General features: G+C 42.6%; 1 protein-coding gene across 12 annotated transcripts in view; it reads right to left on the bottom strand.

Annotated features, from left to right (window-relative positions):
* MPHOSPH9 (M-phase phosphoprotein 9) overlaps window positions 1-20,214 on the bottom strand; it is an 82,655-nt gene that overhangs the window by 37,031 nt on the left and 25,410 nt on the right. For 10 of the 12 annotated variants that reach the window (XR_004439513.1, XR_004439514.1, XM_033220234.1 and 7 more), the window contains 6 exons: window positions 19,656-19,762; window positions 13,058-13,183; window positions 12,432-12,892; window positions 11,977-12,132; window positions 7,815-7,902; window positions 4,294-4,509 (listed from right to left, as the gene is read on the bottom strand). Coding sequence is in view for 9 of the 12 variants with exons in the window: in XM_033220234.1 (XP_033076125.1) it covers window positions 4,294-4,509; window positions 7,815-7,902; window positions 11,977-12,132; window positions 12,432-12,892; window positions 13,058-13,183; window positions 19,656-19,762 (1,154 nt within the window). In the remaining 3 variants the exon portion in view is untranslated. The remainder of the gene's footprint in view (window positions 1-4,293; window positions 4,510-7,814; window positions 7,903-11,976; window positions 12,133-12,431; window positions 12,893-13,057; window positions 13,184-19,655; window positions 19,763-20,214) is intronic. The other 2 variants (XR_004439515.1, XM_033220231.1) reach the window with 1 other exon arrangement.

Genomic DNA, 20,214 nt, shown 5'->3' with positions numbered 1-20,214 from the left:
GTGCAGAGGCGCAATCTCGGCTCACTGCAAGCTCTGCCTCCCGGGTTCACATCATTCTCCTGCCTCAGCCTCCCGAGCAGCTGGGACTACAGGCACCCACCACCACACCCGGCTAATTTTTTGTATTTTTTTTTAGTAGAGACGGGGTTTCACCATGGTCTTAATCTCCTGACCTCATGATCCACTCGCCTTGGCCTCCCAAAGTGCTGGGATTACAGGTGTGAGTCACCGCACCTGGCCCAGTACTGATAGCATTTATAAAAGTTTCAAGATATGCCAAAGAAGTAACACTAATTAAGGATACATACATACACATATGACCATACAAAGACAAGGGAATGATATTTACACAATTTAGATCAGTTACTCCCAGGAAGACAGAATTGATCAGAAAAGGGTGCACAGGGGATGTCAACCGCATTTGTAGTATTTTATTTCTTAAGATGGGTGGTAAATTCATACGTATGTTACATTATTCTTTATATCTTTTTATGTACCTAAAATATTTCAAATGTAAATGTTTAAATTGAAATGAATCAATAAAAGCTGAATGTGTCAACATGGCAATCTCAGAAACAATGTTGAAAGGGAAAAAAACAGGTTGCGGCAGGATATATGCAATGCAATACAATTCATACATAGCTCAAGAACACATAAAACATTACTAAACATTGTTTACAAACACATGCATATGTAGTAGAAGCAAAAAGAACCACATGAGGATAACAGAACACATTTAACAAAGTGGGTACCTCTAGGGTGGAAAAGAGAGGAATAGAAGACAGTGTTTCATTCTATCTAGAGAAGGCTAAAACGGTATTCGTTATATTATTCTCCATACTTTTCTGTATGCTTGAAATGTTAGATATGATAAATGCCAAGTTAGTGTATCACTGGCTACATTAATACAATTTCAGCTAAAAACAACGCATTCTAGCTATCCTTTGCTGCTTCATCACTACTCAAACATAATTGTGGTGGGTTTGTGAATAATTAGAAACAATGACATCCCAGGCCGGGCGCGGTGGCTCACGCCTGTAATCTCAGCACTTTGGGAGGCTGAGGCAGGCAGATTACTTGAGGTCAGGAGTTCGAGACCAGCCTGACCAATATGGAGAAACCCCATCTCTACTAAAAATACAAAATTATCTGGGCATGGTAGTGCCAGCCTGAAATCCCAGCTACTCAGGAGGCTAAGGCAGAATTGCTTGAACCTGGGAGGTGAAGGTTGCGGTGAGCCAAGATTGCGCCATTGCACTGTAGCCTGGGCAACAAGAGTGAAACTTTGTCTCAAAAAAAAAAGAAACAATGACATCCCAGTAGCAATGAATATACTTAGTACCAGTTCAAGTGATTCTCCTGCCTCAGCACCCCGAGTAGCTGGGACTACAGGCATGCACCACTATGCCTAGCTAATGTTTTGTACTTTTAGTAGAGATGAGGGTTTCACCACATTGGCCAGGCTGGTCTCGAACTCCTGACCTCAGGTGATCCGCCCGCCTCAGCCATCCAAAGTGCTGGGATCATAGGTGTGAGCCATCACACTCAGCCTAGTACCAGATCTTAATGTCTGAATACCATTTTCCATGAAAAGAAACCACAACTCAACAGAAAAAATGACTGATTCTAGGCCGGGGCTTTGAAAAGTACAAGATGAGCCTGGAACACAGTGCTGTGCCAGGAAATATGGACATGCTCAAAGAATGACAAAAGCATGTCAAAAAGATACGGGACCAGCCTAATGTGTCTTCCACTGGCCAAACTTGGGACACCATAAGTATCAAAATAATCATGGTAAAGAACCGTAATTCACTGAGTAAAATAAGAATCCATCAATCTTATTTACTGATATAACAAAGTAAAGGACATGCGCTTTAGTAGTAGGATCCTAGCTACTCAGGAGTCTAAGGCAGAAGGATTGTTTACTCCAGCCTGGACAACAGAGCAAGGACCTGTCTCTAAAGTCAAGGAAAGAGGGAAGCTCCTTTCAGTCAAATGCAGAAGGAATACAAAATTAGAAAAAAAACACCACAGTATGTGCTTCTTTGAGGCGAGACTCCTCCATGGAAGCTAAAACTAGGAGGCAAAAGCTTGACGAGAAAAAGGCTGGGTGCAGTGGCACATGCCTGTAATCCCTGCACTTTGAGAGGCTGAGGCGGGAGGAACACGTGAGCCCAAGAGTTTGAGACCAGCCTGGGCAACATGGTGAAACCCTGTCTCTACCAATGATACAAAAATTAGCCAAGTGTGGTGGCGTGCACCTGTAATCCCAGCTACTCAGGAGGCTGAGGCAGGGGCATCACTTGAACCTGGGAAGCACAGGTTACAGTGAGTCGAGATCATGCCACTGTACTCCAGCCTGGGCAACCAGGCAAGACTCCATCTCAAAAAAAAAAAAAAAAAAAAAGTTAAATAATTGTCCAGGCATAGTGGCACGTGCCTGTAGTCCTAGCAACTTGGGAAGCCAAGGTGGAAGAATCACCTGAGCCCAGGGAGGTTGAGGCTTCAGTGAGCTGTGATCGCACCACTGCACTCCAGCCTGGGCAACAGAGTGAGACCCTGTCTCAAAAAAAAAAAAAAAAAAAAGAAAAAAGAAAAAAAGAAAAGGAAACATAATATGTAATTACAGTATACTACCACAGCTTAACTATGAACAATATTTATACAGATGTAATAAATGACATATAATTTCCATTTTAAGACACCATTGATTATAAATCGCACCACTATTTTACAAATTACTAAAAGAAAAAAATACTGCTTCACGCCTATAATCTCAGCACTTTGGGAGGCCAAGGCGGGCAAATCAAGAGGTCAAGAGATCGAGACCAGCCTGGCCAGCATGGTGAAACTACATCTCTACTGAAATACAAAAATTAGCTGGTGGCGCGCGCCTGTAGTCCCAGCTACTCAGGGGGTTGAGGCAGAATTGCTTGAACCTGGGAGGCAGAGTTTGCAGTGAGCCAAAATCATGCCACTGCACTCCAGCCTGGGCGACAGAGAGGGATTCTATCTCAAAAATATATATATATACATATACACACACACACACATACATGAACCACATGGAAAGGAGCAGAAGTGTCTGTGTTGCAGCAAATGGTATAAGAAATCCACACTGTGACCCTGCAGAGGAGAAAGTCAGTATGTATGAAACTGATGGAAAAAAATGAGAGTGCAATATAAGAATATTATTTGTAAACATGGAGGAAAATGCTAGAAGAAATAGCTAGCAGAGCTGAAAGTAACAGCCTCTAGGGTAGGATACTAAAAGGTAAGTAGGGAAGACTGCTGTTTTTCATGAGATGCAAATCTAAAGCAATTAGATAGAAAATTTCAACAGCCTAAATACTTCCAGATTACTTATGTATCATAATATCCTGAAAAGGGACGTTAAGAAAAATTTAGAAGCCAGGTACAGTGGCACACACCTGTAGACCCAGCTACTCAGAAGGCTGAGAGGAGACTGTGTGAGCCCAGGGGCTTGAGGCCAGCCTGGACAACATGGCGAGATCCTGTCTCTCAGAACAAAAAGAAAGAAAAATTTAGAAAAAAATAAGCAACCTGAAACCTCATCTAGTTTCACTGTTATACAAATCCAAATTTTAAGTGAAATTATACCAAAGTGAAAAAATATGATCAAACCTGCTCTAAATCTGGTTCATAGCATTTTTATCCTGCCAGACACACAGATGTTAAGAGAGCTTGAAAGTTGACCTGACGCAGACACAGGCATTTTTTTTTTTTAAGTTGACCTGCTAGAAACAGAAAAGATCTGGGAGTGATGCCATCGTTCTAAGTATCTGACTTCTTGCTGCAAGGCAAGACCCAATTGGCTCCATTAAGAAGGTACATATTCACAGTTGCTGCAAAGTTATGTAAAACTAAAATAAAGGCCAGGTGCAGTGGCTCATGCCTGTAATCCCAGCACTTTTGGAGGCCGAGGCAGGTGAATCACCTGAGGTCAGGAGTTTGAGACCATCCTGGCCAACATGGGGAAACCCCATCTCTACTAACAATACAAAAATTAGCTGGGCGCAGTGGTAGGCACCTGTAATTCCAGCTACTCGGGAAGCTGAGGTGAGAGGATCGCTTGAGCCCAGAAGGTCAAAGCTGCAGTGAGTTAAGCTTGTGCCACTGCACTCCAGCCTGGGTGTCAGAGTGAGACTCTGTTTCAAAATAAATCAATAAATAATAAAATAAGCCTAGAAAGTCATAATCACTTGTAAGAGTATAATACCTAAATTACTTTTAGCCAATCACATCATTAAGTTACTATTATTCGTTACTTACATCTTGAAACATTTTGTTCTCTTGTTTTAGTTCAGCTTCTTTATCATCTGAGAGTTTGTAAGCATTCTCAAATGCTTCTTCTAAATCTTGCAGTCTAGATTTTAGTCGAATGATGGTATTGTCTTTTTCTTTACTGCTTGTTCTCATTTCCTCAATTCGTTCCTGCAAAATTTTGGAAGCACTGCTGGCTGCACTGAAGCGTTCTCTCAAATCATTCTACAAAACAAAGACAAACATTTTTTTTTCTTTTTTTGAGATGGGAGTCTTGCTCTGTTGCCCAAACTGGAGTACCATGGTGCAATCTCGGCCTACTGCAACCTCCACCTCCTGGGTTCAAACAATTCTCCTGTCTCAGCCTCCTGAGAGCTGGGATTACAGGCGCCCACCACCACTCCTGGCTAATTTTTTGTATTTTTGGTAGAGACAGGGTTTCACTATGTTGGCCAGGCTGGTCTCAAAAGCCTGACCTCAAGTAATCCACAGGTCTCAGCCTCCCAAAGTGCTGGGATTACAGGCATGAGCTACCATGCCCAGCCCAAAATTTATTTTAAATGAAAAAATACATGCCTCAATAAGAGCTAATAAATTATGGGCATTTAAAAATGAACAAAACATAGAAATGGAAATAAAAAATCTATTTTGTTGTATTCTGAGATGGAGAGTCCAGAAAGAATGGTTCTACTGGAATACCAGCCCCTGACATTATCATACGGTATACAGGAAACTATCATCTATGGCACTTTGATTCTAGGACTCACCTAATAGCTCCTACAGTTCACTTTAATAAGGAAAAAATAACCACTGCTATTAGGGAAATTATTTTGAAAGCATAGCTGGACTTTGTTGCCCAACATCAACATTTAGAGAGGAGAAGAACATTTCATACCCTCTCACTATGAAAACAGAGGAAATTCAAAAGCCATCTGATATGTTAATATTCATTCAACAATCATTTCTAGAATACCCACTAGGTGCCAGGCACTAGGTTGCTAGAAATGTTAAGATTAACAAAAAAGATAATAGTCCCTAATGTCATGAAGCTTAGGAGGAGAGGAACTAAAAAAGCAAACAGGCCAGGCACTGTGGCTCACAGCGGAAATCCCAGCACTTTGGGAGGACTGCTAGAGCCCAGGAGTTTAAGACCAGCCTGGGCCACATAGCCTGTCTTGACAAAAAATTTTAAAAATCAGTCGGGTGTGGTGGTGCGTGCCTATAGTCCCAACTACTCAGGAGGCTGAGGTGGGAGGATAACTTGAGCCTGAGAGGTTGAGACTCAAGTGGAGCCATGACGGCTCCATAGCACTCTAGCCTGGGTGACGAAGTGAGACCCTGTCTCCAAAAAAAAAAAAAAAGGCAAAGATAAAAACAACATATAAAACAAAATAGGCTGGGTGCCTGTAACCCCAGCACTTGGGGAGGCTGAAGCGGGCAGATCACCTGAGGTCAGGAGTTCGAGACCAGCCTGGCCAACATAGTGAAAACCTGTCTCTACTAAAAATACAAAAATTAGCTGGGCTTGGTGGTGGGCATCTGTAATCCCAGCTATTCAGGAGGCTGAGCAGGAGAATCCCTTGAACCAGGGAGGCAGAGGTTGCAGTGAGCCAAGATCGCACCATTGCACTCCAGCCTGGGCAACAAGGGCGAGACTCCGTCTCAACAGAAAACCAAAATAGACATTTTCCACCAAAATTTTGTTAATAAGGTTATATGTATCTCATACATACTCTGTGATAGCTATTATGCATTTCATCTTCTAATAGATATTAAAAATACGACTTGTAAACAGACTTTGAGAAACTTTTGACCCTTAAAAAGACTGCCTTACACAAAGGTAATACACAAAGATTGCCTTACAAAAGGGAATAACAAAGGTCTTTGTTCAGAAAGAAAAAAAGTTATGTGTAAAAAAATAAAACTTGGTAATGTGTGGGGGTAAAAAGTAATTTTAGCATAAAAAGTTTATGCACTTCTAGTTATATACCAAGAAAACTAAAAACTTATGTGGCACATAAAATCTTATAGACAAACACTCATAGCAATATAATTTAAATAGCAAGTAAGTATATAATCTAAACATTACCTGATGAATGTAAACAAAAATGGGGTATTATTCACAGAATGAAACATACTCAGCCATAAAAAGGAATGAATACTGATATGTTACAACATGGATGAACCTTGAAAATATGCTAAGTGAAGAAGTCAGACATGAAAAGTCAGTCTAGGATTTCATTTATATCAATGTTCAGAAAACACAAATGCACAGAGAAAGAAAACTGAGTAGTGGTTGCCAGAGTGTGGAAGGACAGAATGAGCGGGGGGTGACGGCTAAGGGGTGTGGATTTTTTTTTTTGAGGAAAATGTCCTAAAATTGATTATGGTGGATGCCCAACTCTAAATATACTAAAATTCATGGAATTGTATACTTTAAAAGGGTAAGTTTTATGGTATGCAAATTATATCGCAAAAAATTTAAAAAACAATTTTTGAGACAGGGTCGTGCTCTCTTGCCCAGGCTACAGTGCTGTGGCACAATCATGGTCACTGCAGCCTCAACTTCCTGGGATTAAGTCATCCTCCTGTCTCAGCCTCCTAAGTAGCTGGGACGACAGCTGTGCACCACCATGCCCGGCTAATTTGTAGAGACAGAGGTCTCTGTATGTTACCCAGGCTGGTCTCGAACTCCTGGGCTCAAGCAATCCTCTCACCTCAGTCTCCCAAAGTGCTAGGATTACTGACATGAGCCACCGCACCCGGCCAAAGGTAAGTTTTAAAAGGGTAAAGTTTAGGCCAGGTGCAGTGGCTCACACCTGTAATCCCAGCACTTTGGGAGGCCGAGGCAGGTAGATCACAAGGTCAGGTGTTGGAGACCAGCCTGACTCAAATGGCGAAATCCCGTCTCTACTAAAAATACAAAAATTAGCCCGGCGCAGTGGCATGCACCTGTAGTCCCAGCTACTAGGGACACTGAGGCAGGAGAATCACTTGAAACTGGGAGGCAAAGGTTGCAGTGAGCCAAAATTGCACAACTGCACTCTAGCCTGGGTAACAGAGTGAGACTCCATCTCAAAAAAAAAAAAGGCGCAGTGGCTCACGCCTGTAATCCCAGCACTTGGGAAGCCGAGGCAGGAGGACCACAAGGTCAGGAGATCAAGACCATCCTGGCTAACATGGTGAAAACCCATCTCCACTAAAAAATACAAAAAATTAGCCAGGCGTGGTGGCGGACTCCTGCAGTCCCAGCTACTCAGGAAGCTAAGGCAGTCGACAATGGTGTGAACCCGGGAGGTGGAGCTTGCAGTGAGCCAAGATTGCGCCACTGCACTCCAGCCTGGACGACAGAGCAAAACTCCGTCTCAAAAAAAAAAAACAAAAAAGGTAAAGTTTATAGTATTATATGAAGCCAACAGCACTAAAAATACAAACTTCATAAGCCTTCCTTAAAAAGACAAGAAACATAACTGATGTTATCATGAAATAATTCGTCTTACCAGAACTCCCACCAAAAAAAGAGTACTTACCACTTCAATTTCCAGTAAGTTATTCTTATTTTCAAGTGTTCTCATGCGACTAGTAGCTTCATGCAAAGCACCATCTAATTGGCCACATCTAAAAACCATAAATTCAGTTTCAATTAGAAGATAAAATTATTACCTTTAAAAGTATTACATAAATCTAACCAATTATCTAATATATAACATAAGACAAATTCTCCAGTGTTAGCTAAGACTCAGGATGCCATTTTAGTGGAATATATCCAATGAATCTAATAATATAGTATGTAGAGAAAAGACTAAAATTGGCCAGGCACCGTGGCTCACACCTGTAATACCAACACTTTGGGAGGCTGAGGCAGGCAGATCACTTGAGGCCAGGAGTTCGAGATCAGCCTGGCCAACATGGTGAAACCCCATCTCTACCAAAAATACAAAACTTAGCTGGGCATTGTGGCATGTGCCTGTAGTCCCAGCTACTCAGGAGGCTGAGGTGGGAGGGTGGCTTGAACCTGGGAGGCTGAGGTTGCAGTGGGCTGAGATCACGCCACTGCACTCCAGCCTGAGTGACAGAGTGAGAACCTGTCTCAAAAAAAAAAAGCCTAAAATTATTTTTTAAAATATAAAAAAAAGATGTACATAAAATAGCTTGGTCTTAGTTATGAAAAAAAATCTGTATCTACACATATGCATTATGATTTCTGGAAAAATGCAAAAAATTAAATTTGGGATTTTGGGACTAGAGGTTGGGGTAGGGAGATTTACTTTTTTTTTTTATTTTTTGGAGACAGGATCTCACTCTGTAACCCAGGCTCAAGTACAGTGGTGCAATCACGGTTCACTACAGCCTCAACCTTCTGGGCTCAAGCAAGTCTCCTGCCTCAACCTCCTGAATATGCACCACCACATATAGCTAACTTGATTTTTTGTAGAGATGGGATCTCACTTTGTTGCCCAGACTGGTCTCAAACTCCTGGACTCAAGCGATCGTAATTTACTTTTCATATTAGGTCCTTCTGTACTATTTCGAATTTAGCATGAATATAACTATTCTTATAATTAACTTCCTTTGTAAAGTTAATTATCACAGACCCTCAAAATAACAAGATACACAGAATTCAGTTACCATTTTGACTCAGTGTTTAACACAGTATGAATAATAAAAGCTTTATTTAGGCCGGGCGCGGTGGCTCAAGCCTGTAATCCCAGCACTTTGGGAGGCCGAGACGGGCGGATCACGAGGTCGGGAGATCGAGACCATCCTGGCGAACATGGTGAAACCTCGTCTCTACTAAAAAATACAAAAAACTAGCCGGGCGAGGTGGCGGGCGCCTGTAGTCCCAGCTTCTCGGGAGGCTGAGGCAGGAGAATGGCGTAAACACAGGAGGCGGAGCTTGCAGTGAGCTGAGATCCGGCCACTGCACTCCAGCCTGGGCAACAGAGCGAGACTCCGTCTCAAAAAAAAAAAAGAAAAAAGCTTTATTTAGCACTGACTATACACCAGGTCTTTAAGCACGTTCCATTTATCCTCACAATTCTGTCCATTAAGATTACCATTGGTCCCAGCTGGGTGTGGTGGCTCACGCCTGTAATCCCAGCACTTTGGGAGGCCGGGGCGGGTGGATCATGAGGTCAGGAGATCAAGACCATCCTGGCTAACACGGTGAAACCCTGTCTCTACTAAAATACAAAAAATTAGCTGGGCGTGGTGGTGGGCACCTGTAGTCCCAGCTATTTGGGAGGCTGAGGCAGGAGAATGACGTGAACCTGGGAGGAGGAGCTTGCAGTGAGCCGAGATCGCACCACTGCACTCCAGCCTGGGCAACAGAGAGAGATTCCGTCTCAAAAAAAAAAAAAGAAAGAAAGAAAAAACAGATTATCATTGGTCCCATTTTACAGTTGAGAAAACAAAAACAGTTCCTCACTGAAAGTCACACAGGTTGTAAGCAGTCACACTGGGAGCATAAGCTGGGCACTCGGAGTTGATGCTCCTAACCGCTGTGCATTAATGCGGCTCAGACGCGAAATACTGATAAGACTATTCTTTAAAAAAAAAAAACCACTCAAATAGTTAAGTGTGTTAATTGTATTTGACTTTTTTCAGTACTATGGATTCTAATGTGCCAGGGGATCACTGTCCCAAGTTTCAAATCCGTAACATAGTAATCTGATATCACAGCTGGCTAATGGCTACACTTGTAACACCACGGGAATTCTCCAATTTGCAATTTTAAGTTTGAAAAACAATCAGTGTATATGCTGATAACAATGGTTTTTATCTTGGGGGAATCATTTCTCCAGTTCTAAATGACTGCCATTTATTTTGTTTCTACAGTCCTCTGTAACACAGCTTTTTTTTTAACCATAAGCCAGAACAAATCTTTTTTGGGAAGAGGAGAAAATAATGTACTGCTATTCATTTCACACAGTGATTACATCTGCTCCAGTAACCAAGCCTGCCACTGTTAACTGCTATAACACAGCCATTTACTTAAAAGCCTGGCTTCCAATTTGCTCCACCTATATTTGCTCATTGCTCTATATGCTCAAACACCTTCTAGTCATAAAAATGTTTTAACTGGTTATAATTTACTCTAGGTACCTTCTTTAGGACTCTGTGTTTAACCTTCAAAAGTTCACTGGTGGGCTTCTTTCATACTTGTTTTCCTACAGGAAGTAACTGCAGTCATCTTTGCCTTTTTTTTTTTTTTGAAACTGAGTCTCACTCTGTCACCCAGGCTGGAGTGCAGTGACACAATCTCGGCTCACTGCAATCTCCGCCTCCCGGGTTCAAGCGATTCTCCCGCCTCAGTCTCCTGAGTATCTGGGATTACAGGTGAGCACCACCACATCCAGCTACTTTTTGTATATTCAGTAGAGACAGGGTTTCAATATGTTGTCTAGGCTGGTCTTGAACTCCTGACCTCAAGTGATCTGCCTGCCTCAGCCTCCCAAAGTACTGGGATTACAGGTGTGAGCCACCACACTCAGCCTCATCTTTGCCTTCTAAACAAAAACAACAACAAAAAACCCAACTTCCATAACCTGCTATCTACTGTTTTTGTCCTAAAAAACCTAAACCTGTCTCTTCTTTTGGTTTGGCTCTTTTTCAAATTACTTTTCCCTACCATCGTACCCCCACACCACCAAATGCAAAATGAAAGCTACAGAAACATTCAAGAATAAGACAGCCATGTTAACTACCAGCAACCAAAACTACTTACAGTATAAAGGCTAGTTTTCCCATAACTTTGAAAGTTAAACTGTTAACCAGATGGAAGATTTTAGTTCCCTCCTAAGCTCTTTGAAGTGAGCTTTGTCTTTTCTCCTTAGAGAATTCCTTGCTATCAGCTAGACCTGCATCAATTTTCAATCTATTTAAGTCCTGTTTATTTATTTAGAGACAGGCTGTCGCTCTGTCACCCAGGCTGGAGTGCAGTGGCACAACCTCAGTTCACTGCAGCCTCGACCTCCTGAGCTCAAGCAATCCTCTCACCTCAGCCTCCCCAGTAAGTGGGACCACAGGTACACGCCACCATGCCCAGCTAATGTTTTAATTTTTTGTAGAGACAGGGTTCCATTATGTTGCCCAGGTTGGTCTTGAACTCCTGAGCTCAAGACATCTGCCTGCCTCTGCCTCCCAAAGTGCTGAGTTACAGATATGAGCCACCATGCCTGACCAAGTCCCATTTAACTGTAAAGTATGTTGCAAGGACTCTGTTACTAATACTAGTGAAAGCATCAAATTTTCTAAGTGATTCTAATATAAGTGTGAAGCTATCCTGAATATAAGGTCATTCTCCCCTGTATTTCTTTGTGGGTTTTTTTGGAATGGGAACTACAGTATTTTAATGGGCCTATTAAAAATGTTGAGAATTGCCACAGGACATAAGCCATAGACTTATTAGGAAGTCCATAGTACTGCTCCTCCCATCAATGACATTACTCTGCATATACAAAATTCACTAAACTGTTTCAGCATTTTGCCCATGTGAAACAAATGGCTCCATGTCAGTTATTAGTGTATTATAAGAGGGGGGTTCATAGCTTCAAAAATACTTAGGCAAACATGACTGTTAAAATTTCAAATCCAAAGTACATGTTTTCAATGTGTTTTCTCACATTATACTTCTGTGAAAATAACACATCCAAGGTGGAGAAAACTTCACAGCTAAATTATAAATTTTACCTGTCCATAAGAATTTGATTGGTTATCTTCCAATCTTCAACTGCAGAGATTTCTTTTGCCTCCAACTTCTGTTTCAAACTATTTATTTCTGATTCATAATAAGCTCGAAGATCCGCGATGTGTCGAGCATGCTTTTCCTTCAGGTTCTGCCTAATCCTTATTCGTTGAGAATAAAAAATACATATTAGGAAAGCTATCCTCAGTCTCCATCCACAAGAGAAACTAAGAACACAATGATTCTCATGGGCAAAAATACAGCATATTTCCTTTGCTACAAAATATATAGATTAATACACAAAAAGTTGACAATCAAGTGAAAGAGTTTTTATATGCTCCACCTTAAAAATGCTAAATCTCTAAGAATTTATGCAATACTTAAGTTCAATAAAGATCATTTTCAATCAGACATCACAGAAAAGCTATTAACATTACAAGCCATTCACTGAAATACATACTTAGACAATATCACAGGATCTTCCAAGGAAGTCAATGAAATGCATTCTGGGACACTGTTGGCTGTACCTGGAAGCTGGGACTGACTGACTGAGGCCGAAGCGACCATGACAGTGTTTTCTTCATCTACAGTGTTGACCGAGATATCATTACTAGTAATGGTATATACTGACGGAAACGTGGAACTGGTCCTACTTTCGTTTTGGAATGTCTGATTTTTCCAAGAGTCCACCGGAGAAGCTTTTGTGTGTGAGGGATATTTTGGAAATCCAGGTAACTGAGAAGTGACATTACTTGCTTGTGAAAATGAGTCTATGTCAGAGGGACTAGACATACTAGGCTCTAGAACAGAGTCCGGGGAAAAGGATATTCTGTCATCAAGGGCATTCGGAAGGCCATGCGGTTGAATCCCTGAAATCTGCTGCTTTGGCTTCATGTGTAACGTAGGATCTAGAGTCAGGACCTAGAAACAAGACAACAAGGAAGTCTTACCCTCAGAACTCAGCTTTGTTTTGCTTGTTTTCAAGTGAGTAGGTTTTAGATCTCCTAGGGAAAATGAAGCTTGAGGTAAAAGTTAGAGTCAGGAAGCATTGTTCATGTTCACTCGGCAGAATGTGGACAACTTTACCTCTGGTGGATGATTTGGGTTGGAAGCAGAAGTGAGATTCCTCTCAGGTAACTGCTTGTTTTCCCTTTGTTTTTTATAATAAATATCCTTCAGTGACGGTAGCTTCATCTCATTACTAGTATTAGACTTAAAGATACGAAACAAAATTAAATGGTGTTATCAATAATGAAACAAATTAATGATATCAAAATAAGCACCATAAAAAGATTTTTGAAAGACTTTAAGCAAAGTGAAAATGGAGACTGTCAGATTTGTAACACAAGCTTGGAAGTCATTACCTAGTATGATGAGTCTACCTCAGAATGGAAAGATGTTTGGATCTCCTAACTATTTAAGACACTAAGGGGATAATGTGAATGTTAATTATTTAGCAGCTTATGAATACTTCCAAATAATGAAATTCTTAGTAGTTCTCCCACTCAAAATAAGAGCCAATTTTTTGGGTTTCTTTGACAAAGGGTCTCACTCTGTTACCCAGGCTGGAGTGCAGTGGTGTGATCACGGTTCACTGCAGCCTCAATTTTGCAGGCTAAGGTGATCTTCCTGCCTCAGCCTCCTAAGTTGCTAGGACTACACAAGTGCGCCACCACATCCAGCTAATTTTTGTATTTTTTTTTTGTAGAGACAGGGTCTTGCCATGTTGCCCAGGCTAGTCTCAAACTCCTGAGCTCAAGCAATCCTCCCACCTTAGCTTCCCAAAGTGCTGGAATTACAGGCATGAGCCACCACGCCTAGCCAATAACCAAGTTTTGAGGTAAGAAAATACTTCATAGGCTGGGCACGGTGGCTCATGCCTGTAATCCCAGCACTTCAGGAGGCCAGGGCGGGCGATCACTTGAGGTGATCAGCCTGGCCAACATGGAGAAACCCCATCTCTACCAAAAATACAAAATTAGCCAGGCAAGGTGGCGCATGACTGTAATCCCAGCTACAAGGGAGGCTGAGGCAGGAGAATCGCTTGAACCTGGAAGGTGGAGGGTGCGGTGAGCCGAGATCACGCCATTGCACTCCAGCCTGGGCAACAAGAGCGAAACTCAGTCTCAAAAAAAAAGAAGGCCAGGTGTGGTGGCTCATGCCTGTAATCCCAGCACTTTGGGAGGCTGAGGTGGGCAGATCACAAGGTCAAGAGATCGAGATCATCCTGGCTAACACGGTGAAACCCCATCTCTACTAAAAATACAAAACATTAGCCGGGCGTGGTGGTGAGTGCCTGTAGTCCCAGCTACTTGGGAGGATGAGGCAGGAGAGTGGCGTGAACCTGGGAAGCGGAGCTTGCAGTGAGCCAAGATCGCGCCACTGCACTCCATCCAGCCTGGGCGACAGAGTGAGACTCCGTCTCAAAAAAAAAGAAAACAAAAAAGGAAAAAAAGAAAAGAAAATACTTCATAATGAATAACAGAAGGATGAGAAAACTTTTGGCCAAATTAATTTCATATGCCTGAAGTAAAATGCACCAAGAGGTGGAGTTCCTTATCTATGTAGTTACAAGCATGTTTGTTTAAAGAGTTGGCCAACCAAAACTAGGTGTCACAAAGTGACCCAATGAAAATAAGTACCCCCCATCACTTCTCAGCCTTTTGGCTAAGATCAAGTGAAAATAAGTCCCTTTATTCATCAGTAAAATAAGAAGATATGACCCTAGGCTAGACATGGTGGCTCACGCCTGTAATCCCAGCACTTTGGGAGGCTGAGGCAGGTAGATCGCCTGAGGTCGGGAGTTCGAGACCAGTCTGGCTGATATGGTGAAACCCTGTCTCTACTAAAAATACAAAAAATAGTTTGGAGTGGTGGCACAGGCCTGTAATCCCAGTGACACAGGAGACTGAAATGGGACGATCACTTGAACCCAGGAGGCAGAGGTTGCAGTGAGCCAGGATCATGCCCCTGCACTCCTTCACTCTAGCCTGGACAACAGACCAAGACGCTGTCTCAAAAAACAGAAGATAGGACCCTAATTTCGAAAAACTGAAATCAGGGCTTCACTACACTAAAACTGTTGCAGAGAGGTCTAGGCTCTAAACATTAAAACTTTGGGCTTAAATTATTTCAAGGTGGGACATATTATAGGGTGTGAGAGGAGAACCAATTAACCTTGGGCCTCAAATTTAAACTGTGAACATTGTCACAAATGAGATTACAGATTCAACAATAGATACACTGAAAACACTGAAAGAACATTAATCATGTAGCTTTAAATGTATGTCCCATTTCTAGACCCTATATAGGCTGCAGAGCACCACAAATATATATTTTTAAAACCTTGTAACTGCCTTGTGAGTGTGTGCATTGAAGGCATTAATTTGTTACATCTAAACCTTTAAAATACACTGTGGTGGCTCACGCCTGTAATTCTAGCACTTTGGGAGGCCAAGGCGGGTGGATCACTTGAGGTCAGAAGTTTGACACCAGCCTGGCCAATATAGTGAAACCTCATCTCTACTAAAAACACAAAAATTAGCCAGGCGTGGCAGCACGTGCCTGTAATCCCAGCTACTTGGGAGGTTGAAGCAAGAGAATCGCTTGAACCCAGGAGGCAGAGGATGCAGTGAGCCGAGATCACACCACTGCATTCCAGCCTATGAAACAGAGAGAGATTCTGCCTCAAAAAAGTACCACAATTCCCATAATCCTGCTGTAGAATTCATTCCTTACATGCCAACAACCTAAAGAAGCCTTTTCAAGACCTGAAGCCTGTGAAAAGTGGATTACTCTGGCTATGGCCACAGCCTGGTGGCCTGGGGGAATAGTTGGGGTTATTCTATTCAAAGCTCATGGGAACAGAAAAGTACTACTTTTCACCACTTTTGTTCCTGTCACGTTAACATCTCTAAAGTAGGGATGACTCTTGTAATTAATGGCATCTTATAATTGCTTTGGGCCAAGTTGTGGTTGTGATAGACTGTCATTCCCTGCTTATGAGCTCAGAATTGGCCAAATAGGTATCAGCAGCTTGGAAGACAAACCGACACACTACAATGAAGCTCCTGAGGACCAATATTTAAGAGAAGGGTGAATCAGACATGTTTAGCAACATATTCCACATGGGAGTCCAAAGCAGGCTAGTTCTACATGCTACTAAGCCAGGTAAAAAGCAGAAAGGCCTTTCCATTCTTTTTAAAGAAATGCAGAATAGGCCGGGCGCGGTGGCTCAAGCCTGTAGTCCCAGCACTTTGGGAGGCCAAGACGAGCGGATTACCAGGTCAGGAGATCGAGACCGTCCTGGCTAACACGGTGAAACCCCGTCTCTACTAAAAATACAAAAAACTAGCCGGGCGAGGTGGCAGGCGCCTGTAATCCCAGCTACTCAGGAGGCTGAGGCAGGAGAATGGTGTAAACCTGGGAGGCGGAGCTTGCAGTGAGCTGAGATCTGGCCACTGCACTCCAGACTGGGCTACAGAGGGAGACTCCGTCTCAAAAAAAAAAAAAAAAAGAAATGCAGAATCACTGATGCTCTTGTCCCAGCACTTTGGGAGGCTGAGGCAGGAGGATTGCTTGAGTCCAGGAGTTCAAGAGACCAGCCTGGGCAACATAGAGAGACTTTGCCTCTACTAAAAAAAAAAAAAAAAAAAAAAGAGCCAGTGTGGTTACACATGACTGTAGTATCAGCTACACAGGAGACTGAGGCAAGACGATCGCCTGAGCCCAGGAGGTTGAGTCTGCATTGATTTATGATCAAGCTGCTATACTCCAGCCTGGGCAACAGAGTGAGACCGTGAAGAAAGAGAGAAAGAGAGAAACAGAAGAGAAGAGATAACCCTCTGAGAAGGAAAGAATTTTAGCCACTTTCATTTCACTTATGTCTTCCTTTTTATTTATTTAGTTATTTATTTGTTTATTTTTATTTATTTTTTTTTGAGACAGAGTCTCGCTCTGCCGCCCAGGCTGGAGTGCAGTGGCCGGATCTCAGCTCACTGCAAACTCCGCCTCCTGGGTTTACGCCATTCTCCTGCCTCAGCCTCCGGAGTAGCTGGGACTACAGGCGCCCGCCACCTCGCCCAGCTAGTTTTTTGTATTTTTTAGTAGAGACGGGGTTTCACCGCGTTAGCCAGGATGGTCTCGATCTCCTGACCTCGTGATCCACCCGTCTCGGCCTCCCAAAGTGCTGGGATTACAGGCTTGAGCCACTACGCCCGGCCATGTCTTCCTTTTTAAAGTATGCATAAGGGTTATATAATAAGCCAGGCACAGTGGCTCACATCTGTAATCCCGGCACTTTGGGAGGCTGAGGCAGGTGAGTCACAAGGTCAGGAGCTCGAGACCATCCTGGCCAACATGATGGAACCTTGTCTCTACTAAAAACAGAAAAAAATTAGCTGGGCATGGCAGTAGCGTCCCAGCTACTTAGAAGGCTAAGGCAGGAGAATCGCTTGAACCCAGGAGGTGGAGGTTGCAGTGAGCCGAGATCACACCACTGCACTCCAGCCTGGTGACAGAGCAAGACTCCGTTTCAAAAAAAAAATTAATAAATTTTAAAAATAAAAAATAAAATATATATAAAAATAAAATAAAATAATAAAATAAATAGAATAAAGCAATTAGACTTGTCAGCAGGGGAATCACTTGAGCCTAGGAGTTTGAGACCAACCTAGGCAACACAGCAAAAATCCCATCTCTATTAAAAAAAAACAAAAAGTTACTGATACATAATAAAATCTATGTTTAAGTCTAAAGACTCTTTCCATGAGAACAATATATAAATTCTAAAGCGGTAAAAAAAAAAAAAAAGCATTGTATCAGTCTAATTTATAAATGTTTCTTGGTAGAACATGAAATGGGAAACGTTGAAGTTAACAATACTATACAGTCAACATAATGCAGGATCCACTTACTGATGTTCAAGATCAAGTTAACACTGTGAATGAACCCTGCAACTGCAAAGCCTACTAAGCCTGCCTTGCCCCCTACAATCTTACCTGCCTCGTACTTCATTTCTCTGTGTTGACCTGTGTCTTTTTGTTCCTTTCATGCAGTATAGAACTGTCCTTTCAGACAGTTTCTGTCACTGAGACTCTGATGCTTACAAGTACATTGCCCCGTCTGTCTGTACATGTCATACATTTTTATGTCTCTTGGTTAGTTTAATAGTATCTCTCCTTTTCCCCAGCTACTCCTTCATTACCTGATCAAAATACAGGAGGCTGGGTGCAGTAGCTCACGCCTGTAATCCCAGCACTTTGGGAGGCCAAGGCGGGCAGATCACCTGAGGTCAGGAGTTTTGAGAGCAGCCTGGCCAACATGGTGAAATCCCGTCTCTACACAAATACAAAACTCAGCTGGGCATAATGACACGTGCCTGTAATCCCAGCTACTCAGGAGGTTGAGGCAGGAGAATCGCTTGAACCTGGGAGGCAGAGGTTGCAGTGAGCAGAGATCACACCACTACACTCCAGCCTGGGCGACAGAGCAAGATTCCGTCTCAAAGAAAAAAAAAGAAAAAATACAAAGGTGAGATATGTACATATGAAATTTTTAATTCCACTTTTTTCTGTTGTTGTTTTTGCTGAGACGGAGTCTCGCTCTGTCACCCAGGCTAGAGTGCAGTGGCACCACCTTGGCTCACTGCAATCTCCACCTCCTGGGTTCAAGTGATTCTCCTGCCTCAGCCACCTGAGTAGCTGGGTTTACAAGTACATGCCACCACGTCCAGCTAATTTTTGTATTTTTAGTAGAGATAAGGTTTCATCATGTTGACCAGGCTGGTCTTGAACTCCCAACCTCAGGTGATCCGCCTGCCTTGGCTTACCAAAGTGCTGGGATTACAGGCTTCAGTCATGGCACCCAGCCTTCAATTCCACTTTTAAGAAGCACTGCTGGCCGGGCGCGGTGGCTCAAGCCTGTAATCCCAGCACTTTGGGAGGCCGAGACGGGCGAATCACGAGGTCAGGAGTTCGAGACCATCCTGGCTAACACGGTGAAACCCCGTCTCTACTAAAAAAAATACAAAAAGCTAGCCGGGCGAGGTGGCTGACGCCTGTAGTCCCAGCTACTTGGGAGGCTGAGGCAGGAGAATGGCGTAAACCCGGGAGGCGGAGTTTGCAGTGAGCTGAGATCCGGCCACTGCACTCCAGGCCGGGCGACAGAGCGAGACTCCGTCTCAAAAAAAAAAAAAAAAAAAAAAAAAGAAGCACTGCTAAGATTACATAAGGAAAACATGACAGACTAAATTTGAAAACAAGTGAGTATGATTCTAAAGCCCATACTTTTTCCAGTATTTTAGAAGTTGAAAAATAAAATTTATACTTGAGTACCTGGTAACAATTATAAAACACAAACACACACAATTTTTTCTTTCTTTGAGATGGAGTTTTACTCTTGTTGTCCAACCTGGAGTGCAATGGCACAATCTCAGTTCACTACAACCTCCGCCTCCCAGGTTCAAGTGATTCTCCTGCCTCAGCCTCCCAAGTAGCTGGGATTAACAGGCGCGCGCCAACACATCTGGCTAATTTTTTTGTATTTTTAGTACAAACAGGGTTTCACCGTGTTAGCCAGGCTGGTCTTGAACTCCTGACCTCAGATGATCCACCCACCTCAGCCTCCCAAAGTGCTGGGATTAAGGCGTGAGCCACAGCGCCCAGCCCACAGGTTTTTAAATTACCTGGTTTGGTGACACATCTGTGGAAGACAATGATACAAACGTCTTCTCTAAAGTTTCAGGCAAAGAGTGGTGTATATCCTTTTCCTCTAGTTTCCAGTAAGTCAATCCTGATGTGCACAAATACACAGAATAGAAAAGAGTGAGGAAAAAACAAAAATGCTTTCTAGAATAACATTTCTATCTAAAGGAAATTAAATATGGGAAGAAACTAATTTTGAGTTAAAGTAATTTGAATTTTGATGGAAAAAAGTTATCTAAATTCTGTATTATGTATAAGAGTCCTAACTGGATGCGAATGTTTAAAACTGAAATATAAAAAGTCAAGATGAGTTGGTACAATTTAAAATATATATTTTTGGCCAGGCGCGGTAGCTCACACCTGTAATCCCAGCACTTTGGGAAGCTGAGGCAGGAGGATTACCTAACGTCAGGAGTTTGAGACCAGCCTGGCCAACATGGTGAAACCCCATCTCTACTAAAAATCCAAAAATCAGCCAGGTGTGGTGGCACACACTGTAATCCCAGCTACTTGGGAGGCTGAGGCATGACAATCGCTTGA

Source organism: Trachypithecus francoisi, unplaced genomic scaffold (genome assembly GCF_009764315.1).
Source record: "Trachypithecus francoisi isolate TF-2019V2 unplaced genomic scaffold, Tfra_2.0 Lachesis_group11, whole genome shotgun sequence".
In the NCBI taxonomy this organism is placed as follows: Eukaryota; Metazoa; Chordata; class Mammalia; order Primates; family Cercopithecidae; genus Trachypithecus; species Trachypithecus francoisi.
This window is presented reverse-complemented; position numbering and strand designations above follow the sequence as displayed.